Source organism: Microcaecilia unicolor, chromosome 4, assembly GCF_901765095.1.
Source record: "Microcaecilia unicolor chromosome 4, aMicUni1.1, whole genome shotgun sequence".
Classification (NCBI taxonomy): domain Eukaryota; kingdom Metazoa; phylum Chordata; class Amphibia; order Gymnophiona; family Siphonopidae; genus Microcaecilia; species Microcaecilia unicolor.
Window position 1 is genome coordinate 339456810 of NC_044034.1, and position 26705 is coordinate 339483514.

General features: G+C 44.9%; 1 protein-coding gene across 2 annotated transcripts in view; it reads left to right on the plus strand.

Moving 5' to 3' along the window:
- LOC115469449 (interleukin-5 receptor subunit alpha-like) overlaps positions 1-26249 on the plus strand; it is a 59694-nt gene extending 33445 nt beyond the window's left edge. For both annotated transcript variants that reach the window (XM_030202119.1, XM_030202118.1), the window contains exons 5-11: positions 4403-4511; positions 5743-5927; positions 9132-9286; positions 11761-11902; positions 16500-16593; positions 16756-16846; positions 25003-26249. In XM_030202119.1, the coding sequence (XP_030057979.1) occupies positions 4403-4511; positions 5743-5927; positions 9132-9286; positions 11761-11902; positions 16500-16593; positions 16756-16846; positions 25003-25071 (845 nt within the window). In that variant the 3' untranslated portion in view covers positions 25072-26249. The remainder of the gene's footprint in view (positions 1-4402; positions 4512-5742; positions 5928-9131; positions 9287-11760; positions 11903-16499; positions 16594-16755; positions 16847-25002) is intronic.
- Positions 26250-26705: the final 456 nt, after the last annotated feature.

Sequence of the window (26705 nt, forward strand, 5' to 3'; positions counted from 1 at the left end):
TTTGCAGTAATTGAGTCTAGCAGTCGACTGAAAGAAGACGATAAAGGCCATTACATTAATCTAATTTAGAAAGGATCACTAATTGAATCAGAATCAAAAAGTGGTTCATCTCAAAGCAAGAGATAATTTTTCTTAAACAATACAGCTTAAAAAATAGATTTTGCAAATGTATCAATATGAGGCTTTAAAGATAATGACGTATCTAGATATACACCCAATATCTTTGACACTCTATCAACATTTAATATAGAACCATCATGGAGTGTTAGATCTGACTGTATTCTCGCCCATTCGATATAACCAGTGCAACTTGGTTTTATCCTTATTGAGTTTAAAACCATGTAAGGAACATAACATTTCTAACTTCCTGATACAAGACAAAATTTGCGATAGAGGCAACTGTGGTAAGTTCATGAACAGGTATCAGCAAGAACACGTCATCAGCATATGAAAAGAATTTAGCCCCAAAAGCAGAAGAAAAATGACCGCAAAAAGTTGATACTACTATAGCGCAGCAAGAAACTAAGGAGCAATTGGATGGTCTAAAGCAAGATGTTATTAAACTAAATGAAGTCTCTGTATCATTAATAAAAGACAATTCATCTACATTACGTAGATTAGAACAAGTTGAAAATTTCAATCGGAGACTAAACTTGAGACTCTTGAACTTCCCGAAAGAATTGGGGATTAATCCCACTGATGCCTTTAGACTATATTTGATGGAAGTATTAAGTTTTTTCCTCGGAATCCATTCCACCACTTAATAAAGTATACTATATTCCTCATAAGAAACCATCTATAACTTCTCTTCCGGCCAATCCAAGGGAAAATCAAGAGGACTCTTTAAACATTACTGAGATATTAGAGACAACACTAAACGTGAACTCTGAAAGATCAACATTAATAGTGTCGTTTATATTTCAGCAAGACTTGGATGCTGTGCTACGTTTATATTTTTAAAAAATGCAGGCATTGTTCAGGGGCAAGAAAGTATGGATATACCCCGATATAACCAAACAAACCCAAGAAAGGAGAAAATTGTTCTTATCATTGAGAACAGAGGTTGTATCTATAGGGGCCTCCTTTTACCTTAATTACTCCTGTAAATGCGCTGTAAAGTATTTGGGTTTAAAGTATATTTTTCACCAACTAGAACAGTTGAAGGCATTTATAAGTGCAAAGAAATTGGCTAGCCGTTAATCCACTTGAAGATAATGTAAAAATAAGTGAGTTAGGTTACATGCTATGCATATTTTGTTATTTAATTACCTGGAAATTTTGGTTTATGACCCTCCCCCCCCCCCCCCCCCCCCCCCCCCCCCCCCACTTATTGTGGTCTAAAGAAGATTTAAGAATTTTCCTTTTTTCTTAAATTTGCTCCCCTTTTAGGGAGAAAATTATGCTTTGCTTAAAAAAAAACTTTTTTCTTATCTGTATTACCTGTTCAAATTTAATAATTTGTTTAATTTGATTAAAACTATAAATAAATAATAAAAAAAAAAAAAATAAAAAAAGTTGATAGATAGATAGATAGATAGATAGATAGATAGATAGATAGATAGATAGATAGATAGAGGAAACAATGGCGATCCCTAAGGCACTTCCTCTTCTGAATTTGTTTCTATGGAAACAGATTTGGGAAGTATGCATCTAGTGTCTTGAATTTCAGTTTCTACTTCTCTAGTATTGCTGTACAAGTTTCCAGTTCAGTTTTTTGCTTTCGTATCTCTATTCTGTGGTCCCTTCTTTCATATTTATTGAGAGTTTGTCTATGTCTTGCATGTGTGACCACGATGCGTTATTCTGCTAGCATGCGGTTTCTGGGTAGAGAACTGTAGCAGTTCCGTTTGTTCTGGTTTCACATTAGATGGTATATTAGTGTAATATTTACAGTGCTGCCTTTTCACAGATAAGGTTGCCTGCTCTTTGATTCCTGCTGTGGTAGTACTGCTAAGATTACTACTACTACTACTACTACAAATCATTTCTACATCGCTACCAGTCGTACGCAGCGCTTCACAATTGAACATGAAGAAAAGACAGTCCCTGCCCAAAAGAGCTTACAATCTAAATCAGGACAGACAGACAGGACAAATAAGAGATAAGGGTAGGACAGACCAGGGGCGTAGCCAGACACCCAATTTTGGGTGGGCCTGGGCCCAAGATGGGTGGGCAGAAGAACCTCGCCCCGTCCCACAGGTGATTTGGTCTCTCCCTCTCTCATCTGCATGCCATATGGTTTCTCAAACATCCCCCCCTCCCCGCATACCTTTTAAATAGCAGATTTTCACCAGCAGCGAGCAGCAACTAATACGCACTGCTCATGTTGGCCCCACACCCTTCTCTCTGATGCAGCTTCCTGTTTCTGCCTAGGCAGAAATACATCAGAGGGAAGGCTGTGGGGCCGGTGCGAGCAGTATGTATGTCCCTGCTCACTGCAGGCAAAGATCTGCTACTTACAAGGTATGCAGGAGGTACAGTTGTTGGGAGTTTTCGGCTGGTGGGGCTTGGGGATCCCTGCCAGCCACATCATAGGTATGTTGCTACTGGGTGGGCCTGAACCCAAAGTGGGTGGGCCTGGGCCCACCCAAGCCCACCCTTGGCTACGCCACTGGGACAGACAGATAGGACACATAGGGAAAAGGGACTATTGAAGAAAGGAAGACAAGATAAAGTATGAGCAGGTGACAAGTTAGGAATTAAAAGCAGCATCAAACAGGTAGGCCTTTAGCCCAGATTTGAAGGCGGCCAGGGATGGAGCTTGACGTAATGACTCAGGAAGTCTATTCCAGGCATAAGATTCTGAGTGTGATTTTACCCATGTTTGTGCATAGTGTTTTGCAGTGGAGGGATTTACTGAGGTGATATCTTGGGAGCTGTCTTTTATAGATAAGGTCGTTGCTATTTGAGTCCTTGACAGGTTTCCTATATAGGTGTGGACTGTGTTTTTTATAAGTTTTGCTTACTGGAGCTCTGAAGGGTTCTCCTCCCCCTCTCCTTAGTCCACACTACTTAGGAGAGATGGTGTCTACAGGGTCCCATCTTAATTTTTCTGCCTAGGGCCCTTCCATTCCTAGCTATGCCACTGCTAAGCAGACAAGAGACACGTAAGTTACACCAATTTTCACTGGGAATTTACTTACTTACTTCACCTTTGAAAATTATCCCATTGAAAATACCTGCACACATTTATACCTGCTGCTTTGTATATTTGTTTATTTGTTTGTTGCATTTGTATCCCACATTTTCCCACCTATTTGCAGGCTCAATGTGGCTGACATAGTACCGTAAAGGCATTTGCCAATTCCGGTATAAACAGTTTCACAGTGATGTTATGGTAGAATAAGGTTCATGTGGAACAGCATGTTAGGGAATCGTATAGAGGAAGAATATATATATGCAAATATTTTTAGGATAACGTAGATTCACTAGCTGGTTGGTGCAGGAACACCCACTCTCCATCTCTAACACACTCCCTCAAAAAATACATAAAACATTACCGCGCACTTACCCCCGGATTCTATATATGGTGCGCCAAAACTTGCATGCAGATCGAAGATGGGTGCGCAAATTAATTCACTAACAAGCCATTCACTAGGAATTAATAGATGTTATCAAACAATTATTGCAGTTAATTGTCAGCGCTGAATATCCGAGTCATCAGTGGCCACCGGAAGTTAGCTGAGAACCGCTGATAATCAGTGCTGGACCCTGGATAGCTATTCAGACAGGTTAGGACCAGTGTTCCCTCTAAGCCAGTCATTCCCAACCCAGTCCTCGGGGCACACCTAGTCCCAACCAGTGACGTAGCTACGTGGGGCCTGAGGGGGCCTGGGCCCCCGTAGATTGCAGCCTGGACCCCCCTCCCGGCGAACCCGCCGCCGCCGCCGCTGCCTACCTTCACTTTTGCTGGCGGGGGACCCCACTCCCTGCCAGCCGACGTCCTCTCCATCCTGCTCCTGCTGTTGCATGCATTGCTGACGTCCTGCACGTACAACGTGCAGGACGTCAGCAATGCATGCAACAGGAGCAGGAGCAAGGCGGAGAGGACATCGGCTGGCGGGGAGTGGGGTCCCCCGCCAGCAAAAGTGAAGGTAGGCGGCGGCGGGGGAGGGTTCGTGGCGGGAGGGGGGCGGCAAAGATGTGGGGGGGCGGCGGCGGGGGGGAGGGCTAAAATGTGCCCCCTCCCCTCAGGCTCTGGACCCCCCTCCCATGGAAGTCTGGCTACACCCCTGGTCCCAACGGGTTTTCAGGATATCCACAATGAATATTCAGGAGTTAGATTTGCATGCAATTGAGGCACTACTCCCTGAATGTTACATTACCATCACGATAGCACAGTTTATTGTATGAGAACTGTGCTAACAGACAAAAACTAACATGGCTGTTTTCTGCTTTACAGGGCCCGTTCACAACTTATCATGTATTGTGTATAACATTTCCAATCTAAAATGTACATGGGAAATTAAGCCAGAATCCCCAGAAGAACTGCAGTTTTTCTTCTCATACAGGTAAATGCTGAACTATGCTAAACTATTTGATGACCCAATTTAATAATCGGGCAACAGTAGGTATGGGGGGGGAGGGGAGGTAACGTGCAAAAATCTCACCAATGTGCTTGCACAATTTTAGCCTGAAAGGGAAACAACCTACCTTCTCCTACCTTGAAAATGAGCAAGTACAAGTGCTTTAAAAGCATCATTACACAGCCCTTTTACTAAGCTGCAGCAAGAAATGGCCTTTAGTACACCCTTACGGAGGTCTTTCCTGCGCGCTAAGGCCATTTTTAGCCCTGCCATAAAATGGGCATTTTTCCACTTGTAGTATTTCTAGCCATGCGCTAATGTTAGCATTACCACACAGCCATTTAAAAAAATTGCAACAGGCCCTCTTACTGCTTCATTTTAGGAAGAGCTGTACAGTGGAATTCCTTGATCGGCTGCCACACGGGGTGGATTGCCGCTACGTAATTCCCAAACCCCCCCCTCCCCGGGTCCAGCGTCGTCCATCCCCCTTGGGTGCAGCATGACACCGCCCCCAGGTGCAGCGTCCTGCCCCCCCAGCGCATCACCATCCCCCCCCCTCTGGCGCATTCTTCTTGCCTGCTGGGGTGCTGGGAGCAGCTGCACGGCTGTCGGCTCCGCTGATTCTCTGCTCCTCTGCCCTGGAACAGGAAGTAGAACAGAGGGTGCAGGGAACCAGTGGAGCCGCCAGCTGCTCCCTGCACCCCTTCTGCAGCAGGCACCTGGGGCGGACTGCCCCCACCGCCCCACCCTCGGTACGCCACTGGTGCAGCGTTCCCCTCACCCAAGTGTATAACCTCAAGACACCTCACCCCCTGGGTGCATTGCCTCTTACCTCCTTGATATATCACATGGTAGATGGTAGCAAGTTGACAGAAAATTTCATAACACAAATTTACGAAAGAATGTGATCATAGTTCAGAAAACATGTAGGGTCTTTCTTGATGCTAGGCACCCTGTCAGGCTACTCCAGGAACTTAACATCCTATTCTTTATTCCAAGTTAAGTAGAGAGGTGTGGTATTCCTAGTTAAAATTGTCCCCTGGTATGACATTCAGTCACCTTGTAAAGAACCTTTAAGCCCTTTACCCAAGGGTCAAAAACCTAGAGCTAGATAGCTTTTCACTGAACTAAGACAATGCATATGTGTCCAGCTTTTTAAAACTAAACATTAATAAATATATTCTATAAATTATACATTTTCCCATATTCTTCACAGGTATAGAAGAGATTTGTTTCAGTGTCAGCAATATTTAACAAATGCAAAGAAGAAGAACATTGGATGTGACATGAAAGATGTACATTTCAATGCAACTATAGGAGAAAGACCAAGGATACGTGCAACTGTGTCCGTGAAAGATTCAGAAGTGCAATTAAATTGGTCTTTTCTGCCTTTGCATATAGGTAAGCGCCTTAATTTAAAGTTTCCTGAAGATAAAATACTGCACTTTTATCACTGTAATAAAGCAAAATATAATCAATAGATGGTATTGTTGGCAATAATGAAGGAAGTGGGCCAGAGGTCTTTGTGCTGAGAAAACAAAGAACAATGGGATCAATACTCAACAGTGGCAATGACTATAATACTCTGAACACTAGGGGGAGTGTGTGTACCTGAGAGGCCAGGTCTGGTGATCCATAGTGCAAGAGGAGAGCCAGGATGGTGATGGTGAGAGAAGAGAAAGAAAGTGAGCAGGCCCTAGATCTATGTAATCAGATCACTGATAGCTATTAATTCAAGCCTCCCCTGAGCGCAGTCATTCTCACGTGGCCTGCAGATGAGTGCCCTAAGGGGCGCATGACCGAAGGGATGCTTTGAAGGCTTTATAAATGGTTTGTTTCTTTGGGCCATTATGGGTAATCAGAAGGCAGAAACTAGATCTGCTTCAGGAACGACATGGATAAATATGTTACTGTGATGTCTCCAAAGATCAGTCAGCTTCAGGTCAGTGCCTCTCTTGTGGCTCCGTCTAGTACAGTGGTTTCACTGAGTCCTTTTGAGAGGACACCACCTCCATTAACAGGGACTTTTGTAAGCTGGAGTGCGACAAAGGGAGTTCTGGGGGGCTGCTGTTTCTCAAGCCAGGTCACCCTCTGCAGCAACACCCAGAAAGATTTAGTTATTGGAGCTTGAACTATCTATCTCGTTAGCAGCTTCTCTTTAGGAGAGCTCAGTAATATCTGAGGAAGCATCTTGTGTTTCTTTGAAGCATATTTAGAGTTTACTATCGAAAACGAATTCACTTCTGCAAGAATTTGTTGAACAGTCTGTACAGTTTTCTGAGGAATCCGTTGGGAAACTAAACACAGAAACAGAGAAAAATGTAAGCATATAAAGACCACATGGCCTTTCCAGTCTGCCCATCCAGGCCATCTACTTTCCCTGTCACTCCCTTAGAGATCCTATGTACTTGTCCCGAGATCTCTTGAATTCAGATATTGTTTCTGTACCGGGAGGCCATTGAATTCACCAACCTTTCAGTGAAGAAGTATTGGGCCGGTGGTAGTTCTGGGTTGCCACGTAGCAACCCTTCTGTAAAAGGGCCCCTCATGTACTAAAGCTGTGGTAAGCACTAATACATGCTTATTGCGGCTTAAAATGGCGCACTGAGGAGTTCCACGGTATGTAGCAAATGGGCACATGCTAAAACATTTTATTTCATAGCCGAGGGGGGTAGGTTTGGGGGTGGAGAGCGGGTGTTTCTACACTAATCAGTTAGCACATTGGCATTGCCATACACTATCTGATTAGCACAGTTTATTAAATAGGTGGTGTAAGGAGGGGCATAATCGAACGGGGCCGGCCATCTATAATGACGGCCCTGTTAAGCGGCGTATCCGACTGTATTATCGAAACAAGATGGCCGGCCATCTTTCGTTTTGATAATACGGTTGGGGCCGACCAAATCTCAACATTTGGGCTGCCCTTAGAGATCGCCGGCGTTAGAGATGGCCGCCATTGGTTTTCGCCGATAATGGAAACTAATGGCGGCCATCTCAAACCCGATCAAATCCAAGCCATTTGGTCGTGGGAGGAGCCAGGATTCCTAGTGCACTGATCCCCCCTCACATGCCAGGACACCAACCGGGCACCCTAGGGGGCACTGCAGTGGACTTCACAAAATCATCCCTGGTGCATAGCTCCCTTACCTTGGGTGCTGAGCCCCCCAACCCCCCCCCAAAAAAAAAACCCACTCCCCACAAGTGTACGCCACTACTATAGCCCTTAGGGATGAAGGGGGGCACCTAGATTTGGGAACAGTGGCTTTTGGAGGGCTCCCATTTACCACCACAAGTATAACAGGTAGGAGGGAGGATGGGCTTGGGTCCGCCTGCCTTTAGTACACTGCGGTACCCAGTAAAAACTGCTCCAGGGACCTGCATAGTAATGTGATGGAGCTGGGTATGGCATTTTAGGCTGGCAAAAAAAAGTGTTAATTTTTTTTTAGGGTGGGAGGGGGTTGGTGACCACTGGGGAAGTAAGGGGAGGTGATCCCTGATTCCCTCCGGTGGTCATCTGGTCAGTTTGGGCACCTTTTCAAGGCTTGGTCATGAACAAAGAGGGACCAAGTAAAGCCGGCCAAATGCTCGTCAGGGCTGGCCTTCTTTTTTCCATTATCGGCCGAGGCCCGCCATCTCTTAACCACGCCCCATCCCTCCTTCGGTACACTGACGACACGCCCCCTTGAACTTTGGCCGGCCCTGCGATGGAATACAGTTGAAGCCGGCCAAAATGGGCTTTCGATTATACCGATTTGGCCGGCTTTAGGAGAAGGCCGGCCATCTCCCGATTTGTGTCGGAAGATGGCCGGCCTTCTCCTTCGAAAATAAGCAGGAAGGGCTCACATGCTAATTTTTTATAATGGCCGTGCGCTAATGGCAAAATTGGCATGTGGACATTAATTCAGAAAATGAAAAATTGGCTATTTTCCAGCCACAGTGTGTGGGAAAAACCAACATAAGGGCACACTAAGGCCAGTTTCTATCACAACTTTGTAAAAGAACGCCCTCGAGCAGGTCTTAACCTTTTTTTTTTTATTATTCATGCTATAGGAAGGACTCTTTCAAAAAATTTCAAAACGTTATCAATGATATATAAAGCTATTCTCAAGCATCAAGAATCAAAACACTACTGAAAATTCCATAGCAGTGTATGAATCCAAGTCTCTGGTTATAAATTTCATTGACTACTTTTTTTCTTTGATCAGTTTGGAAACAAAGCAAGCTGGTTTCATCATATGTTTCATTTCCTTTCAAAACAAATGTAAATCCATATTAATGAATGGATGGTCACAAGTGGGCTAACCCATTTTTCACATCTGAGGTGGTTGGCCTAATTGTCTATGTGGCCAGTGGAGCTTGACTGTTTCATCATGTGCAAAAATCTGTGAAATTCATTGGCTTTTAGCTTAGTTCACTGGTCCACAGAAAAATATTGATGTCTTGATACATTAGTTCCAAAAAGCCACAAATCTGCAAAATTGACGATTACCCCACTTGTCTGTAAGACCATAAATGTGAACTTTGTCTTGTTAGCAGGGAAGTCTAGAGAACTGGTCTGCTTGATGCTTTAGACATTAATTCTCTTGTTTGTTAATGTGTTTTCAGAGATATTGACCCCTCCAATTAACATATCTGTGTCTACTGGAAAAGAAAATGCAAGATTTCAATGGAATCCACCAGCAACAATAGGTTCAAAAGATAAATCTTGTTTCCTCTATGAAGTGAAACTCAAACAGTCAGATAAGGAGGCCCATGTCAGGGTAATGACCTACAAAGACGTAATTTGATTTGATTTATGATAATATTAACACTGCATAAAATGCCTTCAAAGGTCAGCGTTCAGTAATGGAATCAGTACCCACTAAATGCTAAGAAGCCCACTTTATACCTACGAGCTTCGTAGCATTTAACATGCGCTAAGCTTTAGAAAAACGGCCCCTAATTAACTAAAAACTATAAAAGTATCAATGAAATAACTCAAGCTGCCTGATATTTAAAACTATTTAACTGACCAGAAACGGCTCCTGATTGGTTAAATGGTACTTAACCAGCTATCCAGCAGTATTCAGCGAGAAATAGCCAGCTATCTCCTGCTGAATATTGCCAGTTAGATCTTAGCGGTTAGCCGGTTATATCGTGCGATCTAACCAGCTATATCATGCGATCTAACCAGCTATATTGTGCGATCTAACCAGCTATCTGCCGATATTCAGCACATCACCAGCTAAGTTTGGCGGCCAAATTAGGCCACCAAAATAGCTGAAATATCTTTGGCCTGTTTAAACATAACCGGCCAGATCTGAATATCGGCTTAGCTGGTTAAATTTTACCTCCCTAGCACTCCCTGATGTGGCATGTAACCTGTTAATATTGGGGTAATTGAAATCACCCATTATTTTGCTGTTGCCAAATTTGCTACCTTTTCTAATTTCTAACATATCTTCATCTGTCTGATCGTTTTGGCCTGGCAGACAATAGTATAGCCCTACACATATATTCTTTCCCTTAACACATGGAATTTCTATCTATAAGGATTCCATGTTTGTGTCGTGCAGGATTTGTATTTTGTTTGACTCAATTCTCTCTTTTACAGTGCAACACCCCCTCAAATTTGATCCACCCTATCCTTACAATACAATTTATACCCTGATAACACAGTGTCCCATTGATTGTCCTCCTTCCACCAGGTCTCTTATACACCTATTATATCTACCTCTTCATTTAGTGTTATATTACTCTAACTCTCCTATCTTATTTTTTAGGCTTCTAGCATTTGTGTGCTTTTTTTTTTACATTTGTTTTTAATTTTTTTGTTTGTTTTTTCCTTGCATATGCAAGCTGTTTAGAAGCTGACAGGGATGATATGCAACCTTTGCTCTGTTCTACCTTTAAACATTCCAGGCTTTCACCTTTGTGGAAACCTTTCTATTGGGATTCCCTAAATGTCCTGTTATAATAGTATCCTTCAAGGATACCTCACTCCAAACCATGTGTTCCTGAGTGACTGTCACCTCTCGCCCACCCCCGTTCTAATTTAAACGCTGCTCTACTTCCCTTTTAAATGTTAGTGCCAGCAGCCTGGTTCCATCCTGGTTAAGATGGAGTCCATCCTTTCAGAATAGGCTTCCCCCTTCCCCAGAACGTTGCCCAGTTCCTAACAAATCTAAATCCCTCCCACCCACCCCCCTGCACCATTGTCTCATCCATGCATTGAGACTTCAGAGCTCTGCCTGCCTCTTGGTTCCTGCACGTGGAATGGGGAGCACATCTGAAAATGCTACCGTGGAGGTTCTGGATTTTATCTTTCTACCTAAGATCCTAAATTTGACTTTCAGAACCTCCCTCCCACATTTTCCTGTGTCATTGGTACCCACATGTACCAAGACAGCTGACTCCTCCGCAGCACTGTCAAAAATCATATTTAGGTGATGTGTCAAGTCCGCCACCTTTGCACCAGGCAGGTAAGTAACCAAGGGATCCTCATGTCCACCAGCCACCCAGATATCTACATGCCTAATGAGTAAATCTCCCACTAATACAGCCATCTTAATGCTTCCCTCCTGGGCAGAAGCCCCTGGAGACATATCCTCGGTGTGAGAAGTTATTGCATCCCCTAGGGGCAGGTCCTGGGTACAGGATCACTTCCTGCCTCTCCAAGGTGATGCTGTCCCTTCAAGTGACCTTTCTTCTCCATGGCAGCACAGAGGTCACCAATATTGAATATCCATTTTTTTAAAGCCGGCTAGCGCATGTCTGGTTAACTCAATATTCAAAGCTAAGTGGCCATAAATTAATACATAAATAGGACATTAATGCATAAATTGGACAGCTATTTCTGCTGTCTTATACTGGCTGGTTAGCTCTGAAAATTGGGAGCTAACTGGACTCTGCACCTCCAAAACACCCCAGGAATGTCCCAGACATAGGCAGCTTGCACATCTGTGCTAGCTGGTCCTTTTTCAGAGACAATAAGGGCTAAGTGTTACTGAAAATGACCAGGTAGCCACCAATTAAAGAGTTAAGTGATCAGTGGCTAATCTCAGCCAGTTAACTTGTGCTGAGTATCAGCTAGAGAGTCACTTCCCTTTTTTTCTAAATAGTGTGAGTGAGTCATCAGGCCAGTATTTCTCTCTGTGCATGGATATGTGTTTTAAAGTATTTTAGACAGGTTACATTGTACATGTACATATGTATCTAACATATTGTAATTCTGTCCACTAAATATGTGCCTCAGTATGCAGAGATCGAGAATGAAGAATATTTATTTCCAGATTACGATGGGAATAAAAGATATTCCTTTCAAGTTCGTGCAAAGAAAAACTGTATAAAAAATAAGCACTGGGGAGAATGGAGTGAACTGGTGTTTATTGGTGAAGGTATGTCGCCCTCTGTTTCCTTAAATAAATAAATCACACATATAAAAAGTGGCCTCAATGTGTCCTTACACAGGTCATGCCTACCGCTGGGGTAAAATGGCCAAAATTCCTTTTTTTTTTTTTAATTAATAGCCACATGCTAATTTTGCTATTAACATGTGGCCATTAAAGCAGTAAGCGCACACACTAATCAGTCATTGTGGCAATGTAGCTGTGCTGATTAGGGCAGGACACGCTCACTCTCCGCCTCCAGACACACCAGCGGCGTATCTGCGTGGGGCCACAGGGGCCTGGGCCCCCGCAGATTTTGCCCTGGCCCCCCTCCCCGCCGTCAACCCTCCCCCGCTGCTTACTTTTGCTGGCGGGGGGCCCCAACCCCCGCCAGCCGAGGTCCGACCCGCAATCTCCATATTTCGTCTTCCTCCGTGGCCATGTGCTTCAAGGAAGTAACGCTGCAGTGCTGATTCGTTGAATCCAGTTCGGCGTCTGACGTTCGCTGCGACGTCAGACGCCGAACTGGATTCAACGAATCAGCACTGCAGCATTACTTCCTTGAAGCACATGGCCACGGAGGAAGACGAAATATGGAGATTGCGGGTCGGACCTCGGCTGGCGGGGGTTGGGGCCCCCCGCCAGCAAAAGTAAGCAACGGGAGAGGGTTGACGGCGGGGAGGGGGTGGAGAGAGGGGGTGGAGAGAGGCGGCGGCAGCGGCGGCGGTGGCGGCGGCGGCGGGGGGGGGAGGGAGGCAAAAATGTGCCCCCCCTCTCTGGCTCTGGCCCCCCCTACCGCCGGATTCCAGATACGCCCCTGAGACACACTCCTTGTGCCAAAAAAGAAATTTTAGTTTTTAGCTCGTGGGTAGCGCATTTGCATGCCAAAATGACCACACGTTAGAGTTTAGTGTAGCTTTTTAGATGGGCCCACTGGAATTTTGGAGATAGTTAAAAACCTTACAACTCGCACTAAGGGGCATGTAAACATGGGGGCCCAGTTAAAGAATTGCCCTTAACTAGTCTATTTATTTGGTTTTTACATTCATGAATTGTACTAGACGTATGCGGCGATGTGTACATCTAGTAGCCAGGGGCTTAGCCAGACACCCAATTTTGGGTGGGCCTGGGTCCAAATTGGGTGAGCAGAAGAACTCTGCCTTGCCCCACAAGTGATTTGGTCTCTCCTCTCTCACCTGCCTGCTATATGGTCTCTCAAACATCCCATCTCCCCACACCATAGGCGTAGTTTGACTGTTTCATTTGGGGGGGCAAAGAATGGGCGGAGCATATTAGCATATCATTTGCATACAGTGGTGGAAATAAGTATTTGATCCCTTGCTGATTTTGTAAGTTTGCCCACTGACAAAGACATGAGCAGCCCATAATTGAAGGGTAGGTTATTGGTAACAGTGAGAGATAGCACATCACAAATTAAATCCGGAAAATCACATTGTGGAAAGTATATGAATTTATTTGCATTCTGCAGAGGGAAATAAGTATTTAATCCCTCTGGCAAACAAGACCTAATACTTGGTGGCAAAACCCTTGTTGGCAAGCACAGCGGTCAGACGTCTTCTGTAGTTGATGATGAGGTTTGCACACATGTCAGGAGGAATTTTGGTCCACTCCTCTTTGCAGATCATCTCTAAATCATTAAGAGTTCTGGGCTGTCGCTTGGCAACTCGCAGCTTCAGCTCCCTCCATAAGTTTTCAATGGGATTAAGGTCTGGTGACTGGCTAGGCCACTCCATGACCCTAATGTGCTTCTTCCTGAGCCACTCCTTTGTTGCCTTGGCTGTATGTTTTGGGTCATTGTCGTGCTGGAAGACCCAGCCACGACCCATTTTTAAGGCCCTGGCGGAGGGAAGGAGGTTGTCACTCAGAATTGTACGGTACATGGCCCCATCCATTCTCCCATTGATGCGGTGAAGTAGTCCTGTGCCCTTAGCAGAGAAACACCCCCAAAACATAACATTTCCACCTCCATGCTTGACAGTGGGGACGGTGTTCTTTGGGTCATAGGCAGCATTTCTCTTCCTCCAAACACGGCGAGTTGAGTTCATGCCAAAGAGCTCAATTTTTGTCTCATCTGACCACAGCACCTTCTCCCAATCACTCTCGGCATCATCCAGGTGTTCACTGGCAAACTTCAGACGGGCCGTCACATGTGCCTTCCGGAGCAGGGGGACCTTGCGGGCACTGCAGGATTGCAATCCGTTATGTCGTAATGTGTTACCAATGGTTTTCGTGGTGACAGTGGTCCCAGCTGCCTTGAGATCATTGACAAGTTCCCCCCTTGTAGTTGTAGGCTGATTTCTAACCTTCCTCATGATCAAGGATACCCCACGAGGTGAGATTTTGCGTGGAGCCCCAGATCTTTGTCGATTGACAGTCATTTGTACTTCTTCCATTTTCTTACTATGGCACCAACAGTTGTCTCCTTCTCGCCCAGCGTCTTACTGATGGTTTTGTAGCCCATTCCAGCCTTGTGCAGGTGTATGATCTTGTCCCTGACATCCTTAGACAGCTCCTTGCTCTTGGCCATTTTGTAGAGGTTAGAGTCTGACTGATTCACTGAGTCTGTGGACAGGTGTCTTTCATACAGGTGACCATTGCCGACAGCTGTCTGTCATGCAGGTAACGAGTTGATTTGGAGCATCTACCTGGTCTGTAGGGGCCAGATCTCTTACTGGTTGGTGGGGGATCAAATACTTATTTCCCTCTGCAGAATGCAAATAAATTCATATACTTTCCACAATGTGATTTTCCGGATTTAATTTGTGATGTGCTATCTCTCACTGTTACCAATAACCTACCCTTCAATTATGGGCTGCTCATGTCTTTGTCAGTGGGCAAACTTACAAAATCAGAAAGGGATCAAATACTTATTTCCACCACTGTATATACATATGCAAATGAATATGCTAATATGGAGGAAGGAAATGAAATTTACAGGCAAAATATCACAGATGCACATTTCAAAAAGCTGACACATTTCAATTAATAAATTATGAATAACATACTTTTATTTACCTTTGTTGTCTGATCATTTAGTTTTTCTATTCACTTTGATCCCAGTGTCTTCTGTTTTATGCAGTGTCTTCTTTCCAGTAGGCTTCCCTCTGCTCCCCACCCTCCCAGTCCCATCCATCTCTTGCTCCTTCCCTCTGCTCCCCACCCCTCCCAGTTCCATCCATCTTCTGTTCCTTCCCTCTGCTCACCATCCCTCCGTCCCATCCATCTTCTGCTCCTTCCCTCTGCTGTGCCTGACCTCTCCCAATCCCATCCATCTCCTGGTCCATCCTTCTGCTCCCCACCCCTCGCAGTCCCATCCTTCTCTTGCTCCTTCCCTCTGCTTCCCACCCCTCCCAGTCCCATTCATCTCCTGCTCCTTCCCTCTGCTTCCCACCCCTCCCAGTCCCATTCATCTCCTGCTCCTTCCCTCTGCTTCCCACCCCTCCCAGTCCCATCCATCTCCTGCTCCTTCCCTCTGCTTCCCACCCCACCCAGTCCCATCCATCTCCTGCTCCTTCCCTCTGCTTCCCACCCCTCCCAGTCCCATTCATCTCCTGCTCCTTCGCTCTGCTTCCCACCCCTCCCAGTCCCATCCATCTTCCCTCTGCTCCCCCCCCCCCCCGCGAGGTCCAAGATGGTGACTCCGTTTACCCCCTCTCTTCCTCCCTCCCTCCCTCCAGTGCAGGCAACAGTCTTCAGCTTTTTCAGCGTTCCTGGCAGCGGTAGCGATGTACACGCTGCCTTCGGTCTGCCCCGGAAGCTTTCTCTTCAAGTTCCTGTTCCCACCTATGCAGGAACAGGAACTTGAAGAGAAGGCTTCGGGGCAGAGCCAAAGGCAGCGTGTACAACGCTACCGCTGCCAGGAACGCTGGAAAAGCTGAAGACTGTTGCCTGCACCGGAGGGAGGGAGGAAGAGAGAGGGGTAGACGGACACGCTCCTCTCCATCCGCTTGGCTTCCCTGCCCTCTCTGTCTGCGTCCCGCCCGAAAGGAAATGACGTCAGAGGAAGGCGGGACGCAGATAGAGAGGGCAGGGAAGCCAAGCGGATGAAGAGGAGCGCGTGCCTGCATGTGTTTTTTTTTTTTTTAACTAATGGCGCGGCGGCGCCTCGCGTCGTTTGGGGGGGCATTGCCCCCCCTCGCCCCCCCAGTCTACGCCTATGCCCCACACATACCTTTTAAGTAGCAGATTTTCACTGGCAGCAAGCAGCAACTAATGCACACTGCTCATGTTGACCCCACAGCCTTCCCTCTGATGCATCTTCCTGTTTCTGCATAGGCAGGAATACATCAGAGGCAAGGCTGTGGGGCCAGTGTGAGCAGTATGTATCAGTTGCTGCCCGCTGCAGGCGAAGATCTGCTATTTACAAGGTATGCAGGAGGGACAGTTGTTGGGAGTTTTCAGCTGGTGGGGCTTGGGGATCCCTGCCAGCCACATCATAGGTGTGCTGCTACTGGCCCACCCAGGCCCACCCTTGGCTATGCCACTGATAGTAGCTCTTTAGAAATGATAAGTAGTACTAGTAGTAATTCTATTTCACAACGCAGGGACTGAATCTAACCTTTGAAATCTATTTCCTTTTCTTTAGGAGGCAAGGCCATCGTGCAGCCTTGGCTAGTAGTGCTGATTGGCTTTTTCTCTATAATGAGTATTGGCAGTCTCATTGGCTTTTTGTGTAAGAGGTAATTTATTTAGCACTTCTGGACTGTTTTATTCCTGTGGCAAGAAGCCTGAACTGCTGTGTGCTTGTTCAGTTTCTGAACTGTGTGGCAGCTTGCATGAAAAAAATAACTTTCTGTTGAAGAAAAATACTGTATTAACCTTCCTCTTTTGTCCTCTTCTAGGTACAAGGTTTTCAATCTTTTGTTCACTCCTGTACCAGAACCTTCACACAAAATCACAAACTGGTTAATTTCAGAATCAACTCATTTACAGGTACTCTCTGGTATTTACTTGTACGTATATGCACAAAAGGGTTTTGCGTCCTTTTTATTGATCGCTGTAGCAACTTCTGATAAACCTATGCAAATGTATCACAGCAAGCTCATCAGTTTGAAAATGAGCATTCTATGCGATGCACAGAAAGGAGCGCCTATCTTTAACGTGGTAGATTTTATGGCAGATCAGGAGTTGTCAGAGAGGAGCCCTCCACATCCATACTGGCAACTCTGGGGCTGACCCCCCCCCCCCCCCCCCCATCCAGTTCCCTTCTCCCTTGAGTCTCTAGTCTCTGCCTCCTGATCACCCTCTGGTCTGGTGCAGGGAGCTTTCCCCCTCCTTCCGGGGCTCTGCTGACCTTTATTTCTCCTAGTTCTGCTTCGCGGTACCCCGCAAGCACCAGAGTTTCAGCTTCAAAATGCACCCAAGCCCCCTGCCACTATCTTTACAAACTAGATGGCTATACATGTCTCCCCCACTGCCATAGGCAGCTGCAGGAGCTCCGAGTTTGTCCGAAAGATAAAAGTGAGCTTGTTTCAGTCCCACACCCTCGCCCCGCCATCCTGAAAACAACTGTTCTGCACATGTGCTAGGTGCTTCTAGGAGCCGATTCACAAAGGTCGCTGTTAAAATCCCCTTCATGCAACGGTCGCTGTTTGCAAGTCAGTAAGTTCATCTGCAGCTGCCGTATTTATCGGTGACTTTTGTGCTTCAGCCCCTCAGTGTGGTGGGGTTCCCTGGCCCCATCCCATCTACTGCGGAATACCTCTACCGCAATGCAACCTCCAAGAATATCTTCTTTGTCTCAGGTACACCCACCTGATGTATCACAGGTTTTCAGGATATCCATAATTGATATGCATTATTATTATTAGTTATGGTAAACCAACTTTGTAAAAAAAAAAACTTCCCAAATAAATACTCTGGAAAAGGTAAACCAGATAGAATAATACCAGAGGATATACTAACTAGGAGATAATCAAGTGCGAGGGTTGACCTAGAACGGTTCTGGGTGACTAAAAACTATTTAATAATTAATAGAGAGGTTCTCAGAGTGGTGAACTCACCCAAAAACGAGGCACCACCGCAAAGTGACGCCTCTGAGGGTGGACAAGTTTCTCTATCATAGAACTTCTCACAGATATATTTTTTTTTATAAAAGATTTTTTTCAAAGCAACACCACCCGTGTACAACTCAAAATGTGATTTAATAAATAAATGCTTAACTCTCACAAATCTCAGAACTGAGCAAGTCAGTCCTGTCACTTGCTCCTATAAAAACCTCACGCACGCACATGAAAAACTCGTTCTAGGTCAACCCTCGCACTTGATTACCTCCTAGTTAGTATATCCTCTGGTATTATTATTATTAGCATTTGTATAGCGCTACCAGACGCACTCAGCGCTGAACACCTGATACAAAGAGACAGTCCCTGCTCAAAAGAGCTTACAATCTAAAATAATACAGACAGACAAGACAGTTACGGGTGAGGGAACTAATGGGTGAGAAGAATAAATCTGCATGCACTTCCCTCCACTGAATGCATATCTGTGTTATACATATTCATTGTGGGGATCCTGAAAATGTGACTGGCCAGATGTGCCCCAAGGACTGAGATTAAAACTACAGGTCTAGAAGTAAGATTAGCTTCATCACACCAGTTTGCCAAGGAGTTCTAATGTGCAACAAGTAATAAAGAGTGGCGTTCACACTATTTTACTAGATTCATGTTCCTCCTAGTGGAGATGAAACCACAAAAGGGGTATTAAAAAGGTAAGGGGCCCTTTGACTAAGCTGCGTAAGCATCTACGAGTGCCCAGCGCATTCCAAAATGGAGTTACCGCCCGACTACCGTGTGGTTCTTGCAGTAATTTCATTTTTGTCTCGCATCCGATATGCTCATCTGAAAAATATTTTTTTATTTTTGAGCGCACGTAATGGACGTGCGCCGAGTGGCATTTGACATGCGTAGGTCATTACTGCCCGGATTCTTTACAGCTGGCTGTAAGGTCTCAAACCCAAAATGGACGTGCCACAATTCTGATTTTGCCACGCGTCCGTTTTCGACAAAAAAAGGCATTTTTTGTAGGTGCGCTGAAAAATAATTCTGCATGCACCCAAAACATGCGTCGACATTACTGCAGGCCATTTTTCAGCGCACCTTAGTAAAAGGACCCCTAAATTGGAGGAAAACTGAAATAATTGCCAAAAAAACTTCCTACACAAAACTAAGGGGGCCCTTTTACCAAACTGCAGTAAAAAGTGGCCTTAGCATATCCTCATGCAGATCATTCCCGCGCGCTAAGACTGTTTTTACTGCCAGGGTAAAATGGCTGATTTATCTATTTTCTGTATTAATGGCCACACGTTAATTTTCCCATTAGCACGAGCTCCTAACACCACCTATATTGCAGGTGGTAGGGACTCACACGCTAAACCTGTTCGTATTGGTTAATGCATGGCAATGATATCAGTGGAAGTGGGAAGTGGACCAATGACTCAAGAGACGGAAAAAAGAAAGTCAAATTTGAAAATCTTTATTGTAGACTCGACACAGATCTCAATAGTGTATATGGTGGGGCGTATGTGGACTTCAGCGGTAGGGGGGCCAGAGCCGAGGAGAGGGGGCACATTTTAGCCCCCCCCCCCCCGCCACCGCCGCCGCCCCCCCCCCCCCCCGCCACCATTGCTGACACCCCCTGCCGCCATCACCGACACCCCCTGCCGGCGCCAGCACCACCTCCAACAAGTTTGACCCCCCCCCCCCGACCCGCCCACCATCCGTTGCCATCTGTACCTTTGCTGACGGGGGACCCCAAACCCCGCCAACCAGTCTTCTTCCTGCGTTTGGTTTCTTCTGAGTCTGACGTCCTGCACATTGTACGTGCAGCAGGACGTCAGACTCAGAAGAAACCAAACGCAGGAAGAAGACTTCAGCTGGCGGGGATTGGGGTCCCCCGCCAGCAAAGGTACAGACGGCGTTGACGGGGGGGGGTTGAGAGGGGCATTGGCAGGGGGGTCCAGGGCCAAATTTATGGGGGCCCAGGCCCCCGTGGCCCCATAGCAGCTATGCCCCTGTTATGGTCAGAAGAAATTCCACAGGGGAACTGATGGTGATGGTCTTGAAAAAGACCTTATAGCAAACAAGACTGTGATACGTGTTTCAGCGTTCTTTCTTGTTCGCTGTAAGGTCTTTTTCAAGCCCATCACCATCAGTTCCCCTGTGGAATTTCTTTTGACCACATATACTACTGAGACTCCTGAGGCAGGCCTGTGGCCGAAATACAGATCTGTGTCGAGTCTACAGTAAAGATTTTCGAATTTGACTCTGTTGTTCCAGTCTCTTGAGTCATTGGTCCACTCTCTACTTCCCCTGATATCTGTTCTTTTCGTGGGATTTCAACATTCTTCTCGTCCTAATGCATGGCAATGCCCATTCACTAACTGATTAGCTGAGAACACACCCACTACCTGCCCCCAGCATGAAAAATTACCACAGGATAGCTCAGGGCTCACCATAGTAAGCCATTTCTTGCTGCACTGAGCACATATTAGTGCTTACCGCAGCTTTGTAAAAGGGTCCCTAATTTTATTTATTTATTTATAGCATTTGTATCCCACATTTTCCCACCTATTTGCAGGCTCAATGTGGCTTACAATTGTTCCGTAATGGTGATCACCAATTTCGGAAAAGAGAAATACATAATTAAGGTGGAGGAGACATGGAGAGGCATAATCGAACGTCACCAGCGATCTATTTTGGCAGCGGCGGCGCAACAGCTGGAAAGAACCGTATTATCGAAAAAGATGGCCAGCCAAATGCCAGAGTTCGCCGGGTTTGAGATCGCCGGTTTTGTTTTTCAGCGATAATGGAAAAAAATGCCAGCCATCTCAAACCCGGCGAAATCCAAGGCATTTGTTCATGGGAGGAGCCAGCATTTGTAATGCACTGGTCCCCCTGACATGCCAGGACACCAACCGGGCACCCTAGGGGGCACTTCTAAAAATGTTTCAAAAATATACAAATAGCTCCCAGGTGCATAGCTCCCTTACCTTGTGTGCAGAGCCCCCCAAATCCCCTCCAAAACCCACTGCCCACAACTCTACACCATTACCATAGCCCTTATGGGTGAAGGGGGGCACCTACATGTGGGTACAGTGGGTTTGGGGGGGGTTGGAGGGCTCAACACTTAGCACCACAAGTGTAACAGGTAGGGGGGGATGGACCTGGGTCTGCCTGCCTGAAGTACACTGCACCCATTAAAAACTACTCCAGGGACTTGCATACTGCTGTCAGGGAGCTGGGTATGACATTTGAGGCTGGCATACAGGCTGGCAAAAAAAAGGTTTTTATTTTTATTTTTTTAGTGTGGGAGGGGGTTGGTGCACACTGGGGGACTACGGGGAGGTCATCCCCCATTCCCTCCAGTGGTTAGTTGGGGCACCTTTTTGAGGCTTGGTCGTGAAAATAAAAGGACCAAGTAAACCCAGCGAAATAATGCTTAACGCCGCTTTTTTTTTTCCATTATCCGCGAAAGCCAGCCATCTGGTAGCCACGCCCATGCCTGCCCATGTCCTGTCTTCGCTACGTCGCCGACACGCCCCCTTGAAGTTTCGCCAGCGCGGCGACGGGAAAGCAGCGATGGTGTCAAAACACCCGCTTTCGATTATACCGATTTCGCCGCTTTTGAGAGATCGCCGGCCATCTCCCGATTTATGTCGGAAAATGGCTGGCGATCACTTTCGAAAATAAGCCTGAAAGTTGTTTTTTATTTATTTTTGTTACATTTGTACCCCACACTTTCCCACTCATGGCAGGCTCAATGCGGCTTACATGGGGCAATGGAGGGTTAAGTGACTTGCCCAGAGTCACAAGGAGCTGCCTGTGCCTGAAGTGGGAATCTAACTCAGTTCCTCAGGACCAAAGTCCACCACCCTAACCACTAGGCCACTCCTCCACTATTGCTACTATTTGAGATTCTGCATAGAATGTTGCTATTCCACCAATGTGGCTGCACATACGTGCAGGACGTCAGACTCACAGAAACAGAAGCTTGTGCAGCCTTCTACATGGAATGTTGCTAGTGGAATAACAACATTCCATGTAGAATCTCCACTAGTAGCAACATTCCATGTAGAATCTCCAATAGTATCTATTTTATTTTTGTTACATGTGTACCCCGCGCTTTCCCACTCATGGCAGGCTCAATGCGGCTTACATGGGGCAATGGAGGGTTAAGTGACTTGCCCAGAGTCACAAGGAGCTGCCTGTGCCTGAAGTGGGAATCGAACTCAGTTCCTCAGGACCAAAGTCCACCACCCTAACCACTAGGCCACTCCTCCTCCTTCAAGTAAGGGAGTTCATTTTCATAATACGAAATAAGAGGTAATGAGTAAAAAACTTTAGGTGTGATAAATTGTCTAAAAGAATAGGAATATAAACTTCAAAATCATGATAAAATTAGTATGGACAATTAAGAAAATAAAGAGTTACGTTATTGTGTGGATCTAGTGTGAATTTGTTTACTGTCAAATTAGGATGGAATAATTGAACCAACTGAAGCACAATTTGAAAAAATAAATTGTACTCATAACAGTGAGATGAAAACAGCGCCAACAGTGTCACCAAATAACATCTAATTAATTTTTAATCATTACACAAATTATTTTGGAAAAAAAAATGTCCATAAAGAAGATGATTAAATCAACACAAGATACAATCATAAAACAATCGCAGTTATGTTACAATAACTGTCACTTGAGTCTAATTCATTAAAGACAAAAAAAATTCCAAAACACAATAAAGCATGAGTAAAACCAGAGTACTTCTCTTGACTTGTGATTCAGGTGCAAAATAGCCATAATTAATTTGTTAAACCCAGGATCCCCGTGGAGAGCATATGAGTCTTTTGAGAGTAGCCCATACTAAACCATTTTGCTATGATACTCCCCTCTAGGCATGACCACAGTGGTACAGCCCAGTAATTGGTCAGAATTCCCAGAGGAGAGTGTGAAGGAGTTGAGCAGTTGGCGTAGACAGAGATATTTACTTCACTTTGGGACCCTTTTACTAATCCGCGTAAGCATCTACGCACTCCCAACACGCACCAAAATGGAGCTGCTGCCTGGCTACTGTGTGGCCCTTGCAGTAATTTCATTTTTGACGCAAGTCCAATACGTGTGGCCGAAAGATAATTTTTATTTTGAGACGTGCGCCGAGTGGCATTTGACACTTGTAGGTCATTACTGCCCGGTTACCGCATGAGACTTTACCGCTAGGTCAATGGCTGGTGGTAAGGTCGCAGACCCAAAATGGACACACGGCAATTTTGATTTTGCCGCACGTCCATTTTCAGCAAAAATTTTAAAAAGGCATTTTTTACAGGTGTGCTGAAAAATGGATCGGTGCACGCCCAAAACCCCCGCCTACACTACCACAAGCCATTTTCAGCGCACTTTAGTAAAAGGATCCCTTTGTTTTGGAACACCACCTGTGTCTGAAGTGTCTCCTGGAGCTGGTTACTGAAACACCTTGGGCTCTGAAGCAGAAAATGCCTTTTCCCTGTTAGAGAATCCACACCAGGGTGTATATAAGTAAAATATGCACTAATCATTCTGGAACAACAATACACAACACAGCCTCTAACTGTAGCGTATCTTTTCATATAAGAAATGAACTAAGACATGTCTTCTCAAGAAACCCAACGACTATTCCGTATGCACTAATAGTTATCTTGCCAATCACTGTAAAACACAGTATCATACAACGTTGTAAATGTAATTGAATCAATGTAATCTCTAAGACCATAAGAACATAAAAGTAGCCATACTGGGTCAGACCAATGGTCCATCTAGCCCAGTATCCTGTTTTCCAAACAGTGGCCAAGCCAGGTCACAAGTACCTGGCAGAAACCCAGCTGTTAAATGTAAGCCTCATTGAATCATTTTTGGATAATTGTGGGATAGAAGTATGAATGAATGAGCAGTCTGAGGGGCATAGCCCCTTGACTGTATAGAATACTTGTAAGAGGGGCTATAATTCATTTCTCCTTTCATCAATATTTTCACAAGAACTCAGTACATTTTGCCCAAACATTAAGATTTTAATAATATGATTGAGTAGCAAAACTTGTGAAACCTCACAGAATTAATATGCAACTAATAGAAAATATTGTGAAAAGCGGCAGCCTGAATGTATCCTGTAAAGCAGGCCTCCCTTTTGTAAAAAGTGAAACTTTTGTTTCACTAAAACCTTATAAATTCCCGCTATGATTACTGTAACTCTATTTATGCAGGTATCACTAGGGCCAATATTAAACATCTTCAAACCCTTCAGAAAACCACAGCACCCATTATATGCAATGCAAAACAACTTGATCATATCTCTCCATTGTTGGCTTCCAAGAATCTTGTAATGACATATAAAGTTTTGCATACAGATACTCCCACCTATTTATCAACTCAGTTTGTTCCCTATACACCATCCCGTACACTGTGTTCTTTAACTGATAATAGGCTTGTTCTGCCCCCACCTTTGAAGGCAAGGTGGGAGTGTACACACTCCTCTGCGTTTTTCTTCCTTCTGCCCTCCGGAACTCGCTTCCTCAAAATCTTAGGTTGGAGGGTTCATAGAAATCTTTCCGAGCAATCTTAAAAACCTATCTTTTTAATTTGGCCTTCGGGTAATGAGTTGGTGCTTTGATCTGGCTTCGCAGTGTCTTTTGGGGTTTTTTTTTTTGACCGATCTCTGCAATGGGAGAAAAGAAAAGAAATAGCTGATGATTCAAATTCTGATGACTGCTTAGTTGTATTTTATGATCTTATTAGTAATGTTTGTGATTGATTGAACCAGAGAATGTTTGTGTTGAGTGTTTGGTCTTGAGCATCTGAGCTTTACTATCAATTATGGAGTTCCTTGCATCTTTATGTTTATTGTTTTTAATTGTTTTAATTTCATTGTAAACCATTTTGGTTTGACCACAAGAGAAATGGTATATCAAGTGTAATAAACGATAAATGATAAAGGCAACATCTCCACTTTTCCAAGTGAAGAATGCCAACCTTCTAGTTCTTCATTATATTAATGCAAACCCTAAAGAATAAATGAAAATCTACTAATCTGGTACATTGTCTATTTGATTTTACCACACAGAATAATGCTTTGGTCCAAACTGAAGCTGTGACAACAACAGAGGTAGTGACAGCAACTGGAGACAGCTAAGAGGAGAACCATCACAAATGGAAAGGAATGGCTTTTCCATGCCTACAACTGAATTGCACCAGTTACTGGTATGGACACTGAGAGCGAATGTTAATCTGTCATCACTGGGCATGGACTGGAGTCACCCAACATAAAGCTTGGTCTAGGCTTAATTTTTTTGAAGGTGCATTTGGATAAAAGCAATAAATGCAGCATTTAAGACAGACTGCACAAGGGAGACACTGAAATACTCATGTAAAATGAGAGATTAGACCAGTATGAGAAAATAAAGGAGCAGCACAGAGTGTCACATGGCAGATGCACTTTTGAACGTACATTGACCTGAATATCATGGCCTTGGTGATGCCCTGGGACATTCTGTTGTATAGGATATTTGTCAAAGGCTCAGCGGTTGCTAACTCACCAGCACCAGTATTTACTTGGTATCTGCTCATGAATATGCAGATCTTTGTGGGATCATTGACAGAGCCCTCTAGACTATGAAAGCAGCTTGCTTTCCCACTGCTAGACTCAGAGCAGCCACATACCAAATTCACAGGCCAATGCAGAAAGCTTCATGGTACAACCGCACGCCGATGGCCGACTGCACGACTTCTACCATGAAATCACTGATCAAATATACCGCAGCGATGCTGTAAGCAAATGAGATGGAAATTTCAGGTGTGCAGAACTTGTGCAGTAATGGAGTGGAGCCTGCCAATCACATGTACATAAAGGTTCTGCGGTACGTAAGAGCAACTTCACTGCATGTATCTCTGAAGAAAATGAAAGAGCAGCACACATTTGTGCATCAACCAGTCCGTTGTTCTCCACATGAATATTAGTCTCGTAAAAATATTTTGCACATAGAATTTTTTCAAGGCTGATATTTATCTGCAGAATACATTCCGGTTCATGCACAGATGTGTGCTTACACATTATTTTTGTTTAGACATTCGCACGGTGCTGTCACTTCCCGTTCTGTCTTTTAAAGTTGCAGGCACTGGTCTGTGCATTTAAGAGGAACGCCTCCGTAGTCTCTCTGAAGCAAATCTTCAGTTTCTCTGGTGCTCTCACCACAAACTTGTTTTCAATTACTCAAACATTGCAATTCTCTTCTTCATAATAATGTCGGAAGGCCAGCACTGGTGGGGAAAGGAATATCTCTTTCAGTAGTTCATCCTCCTGGAGTAGTGGCTGTAGATCTTTTATGATTTTTCGCAATTTTTCTAGCTCTGGGTTGTATCTCACTACAAGGGGGATTCTGTCTGTGGTTTTCTTATCCTTGTACTGTAGCAGATTCTCCCTGGGTGTTTCAAGGGAGGAGGCAGTGCTGGCCTTCCGACAGCCACCCAACTTAAAACACAAACTAGTGGGAAGCAAGCTCCCCGCTAGAAACTCAAAAAGAAGAGAATGGCACACATCCTTGCAACATATCCAGCTGCAAACTATGCCAAAACATTTCACAGGACCCCACAGTCATTCAGAAAGAAAAAATGTTCAACATAAAGGAATCCTTCAAATGCTCATCTTCCAATGTGGTGTATATATCATTCAATGTAAAAAGTGTGATGAAGGGTGCTATATTGGAGAAACATGCCAGATGCTAAAGAAGAGATTTAATTTACATAGACATCATATGAAAAATGTCAATG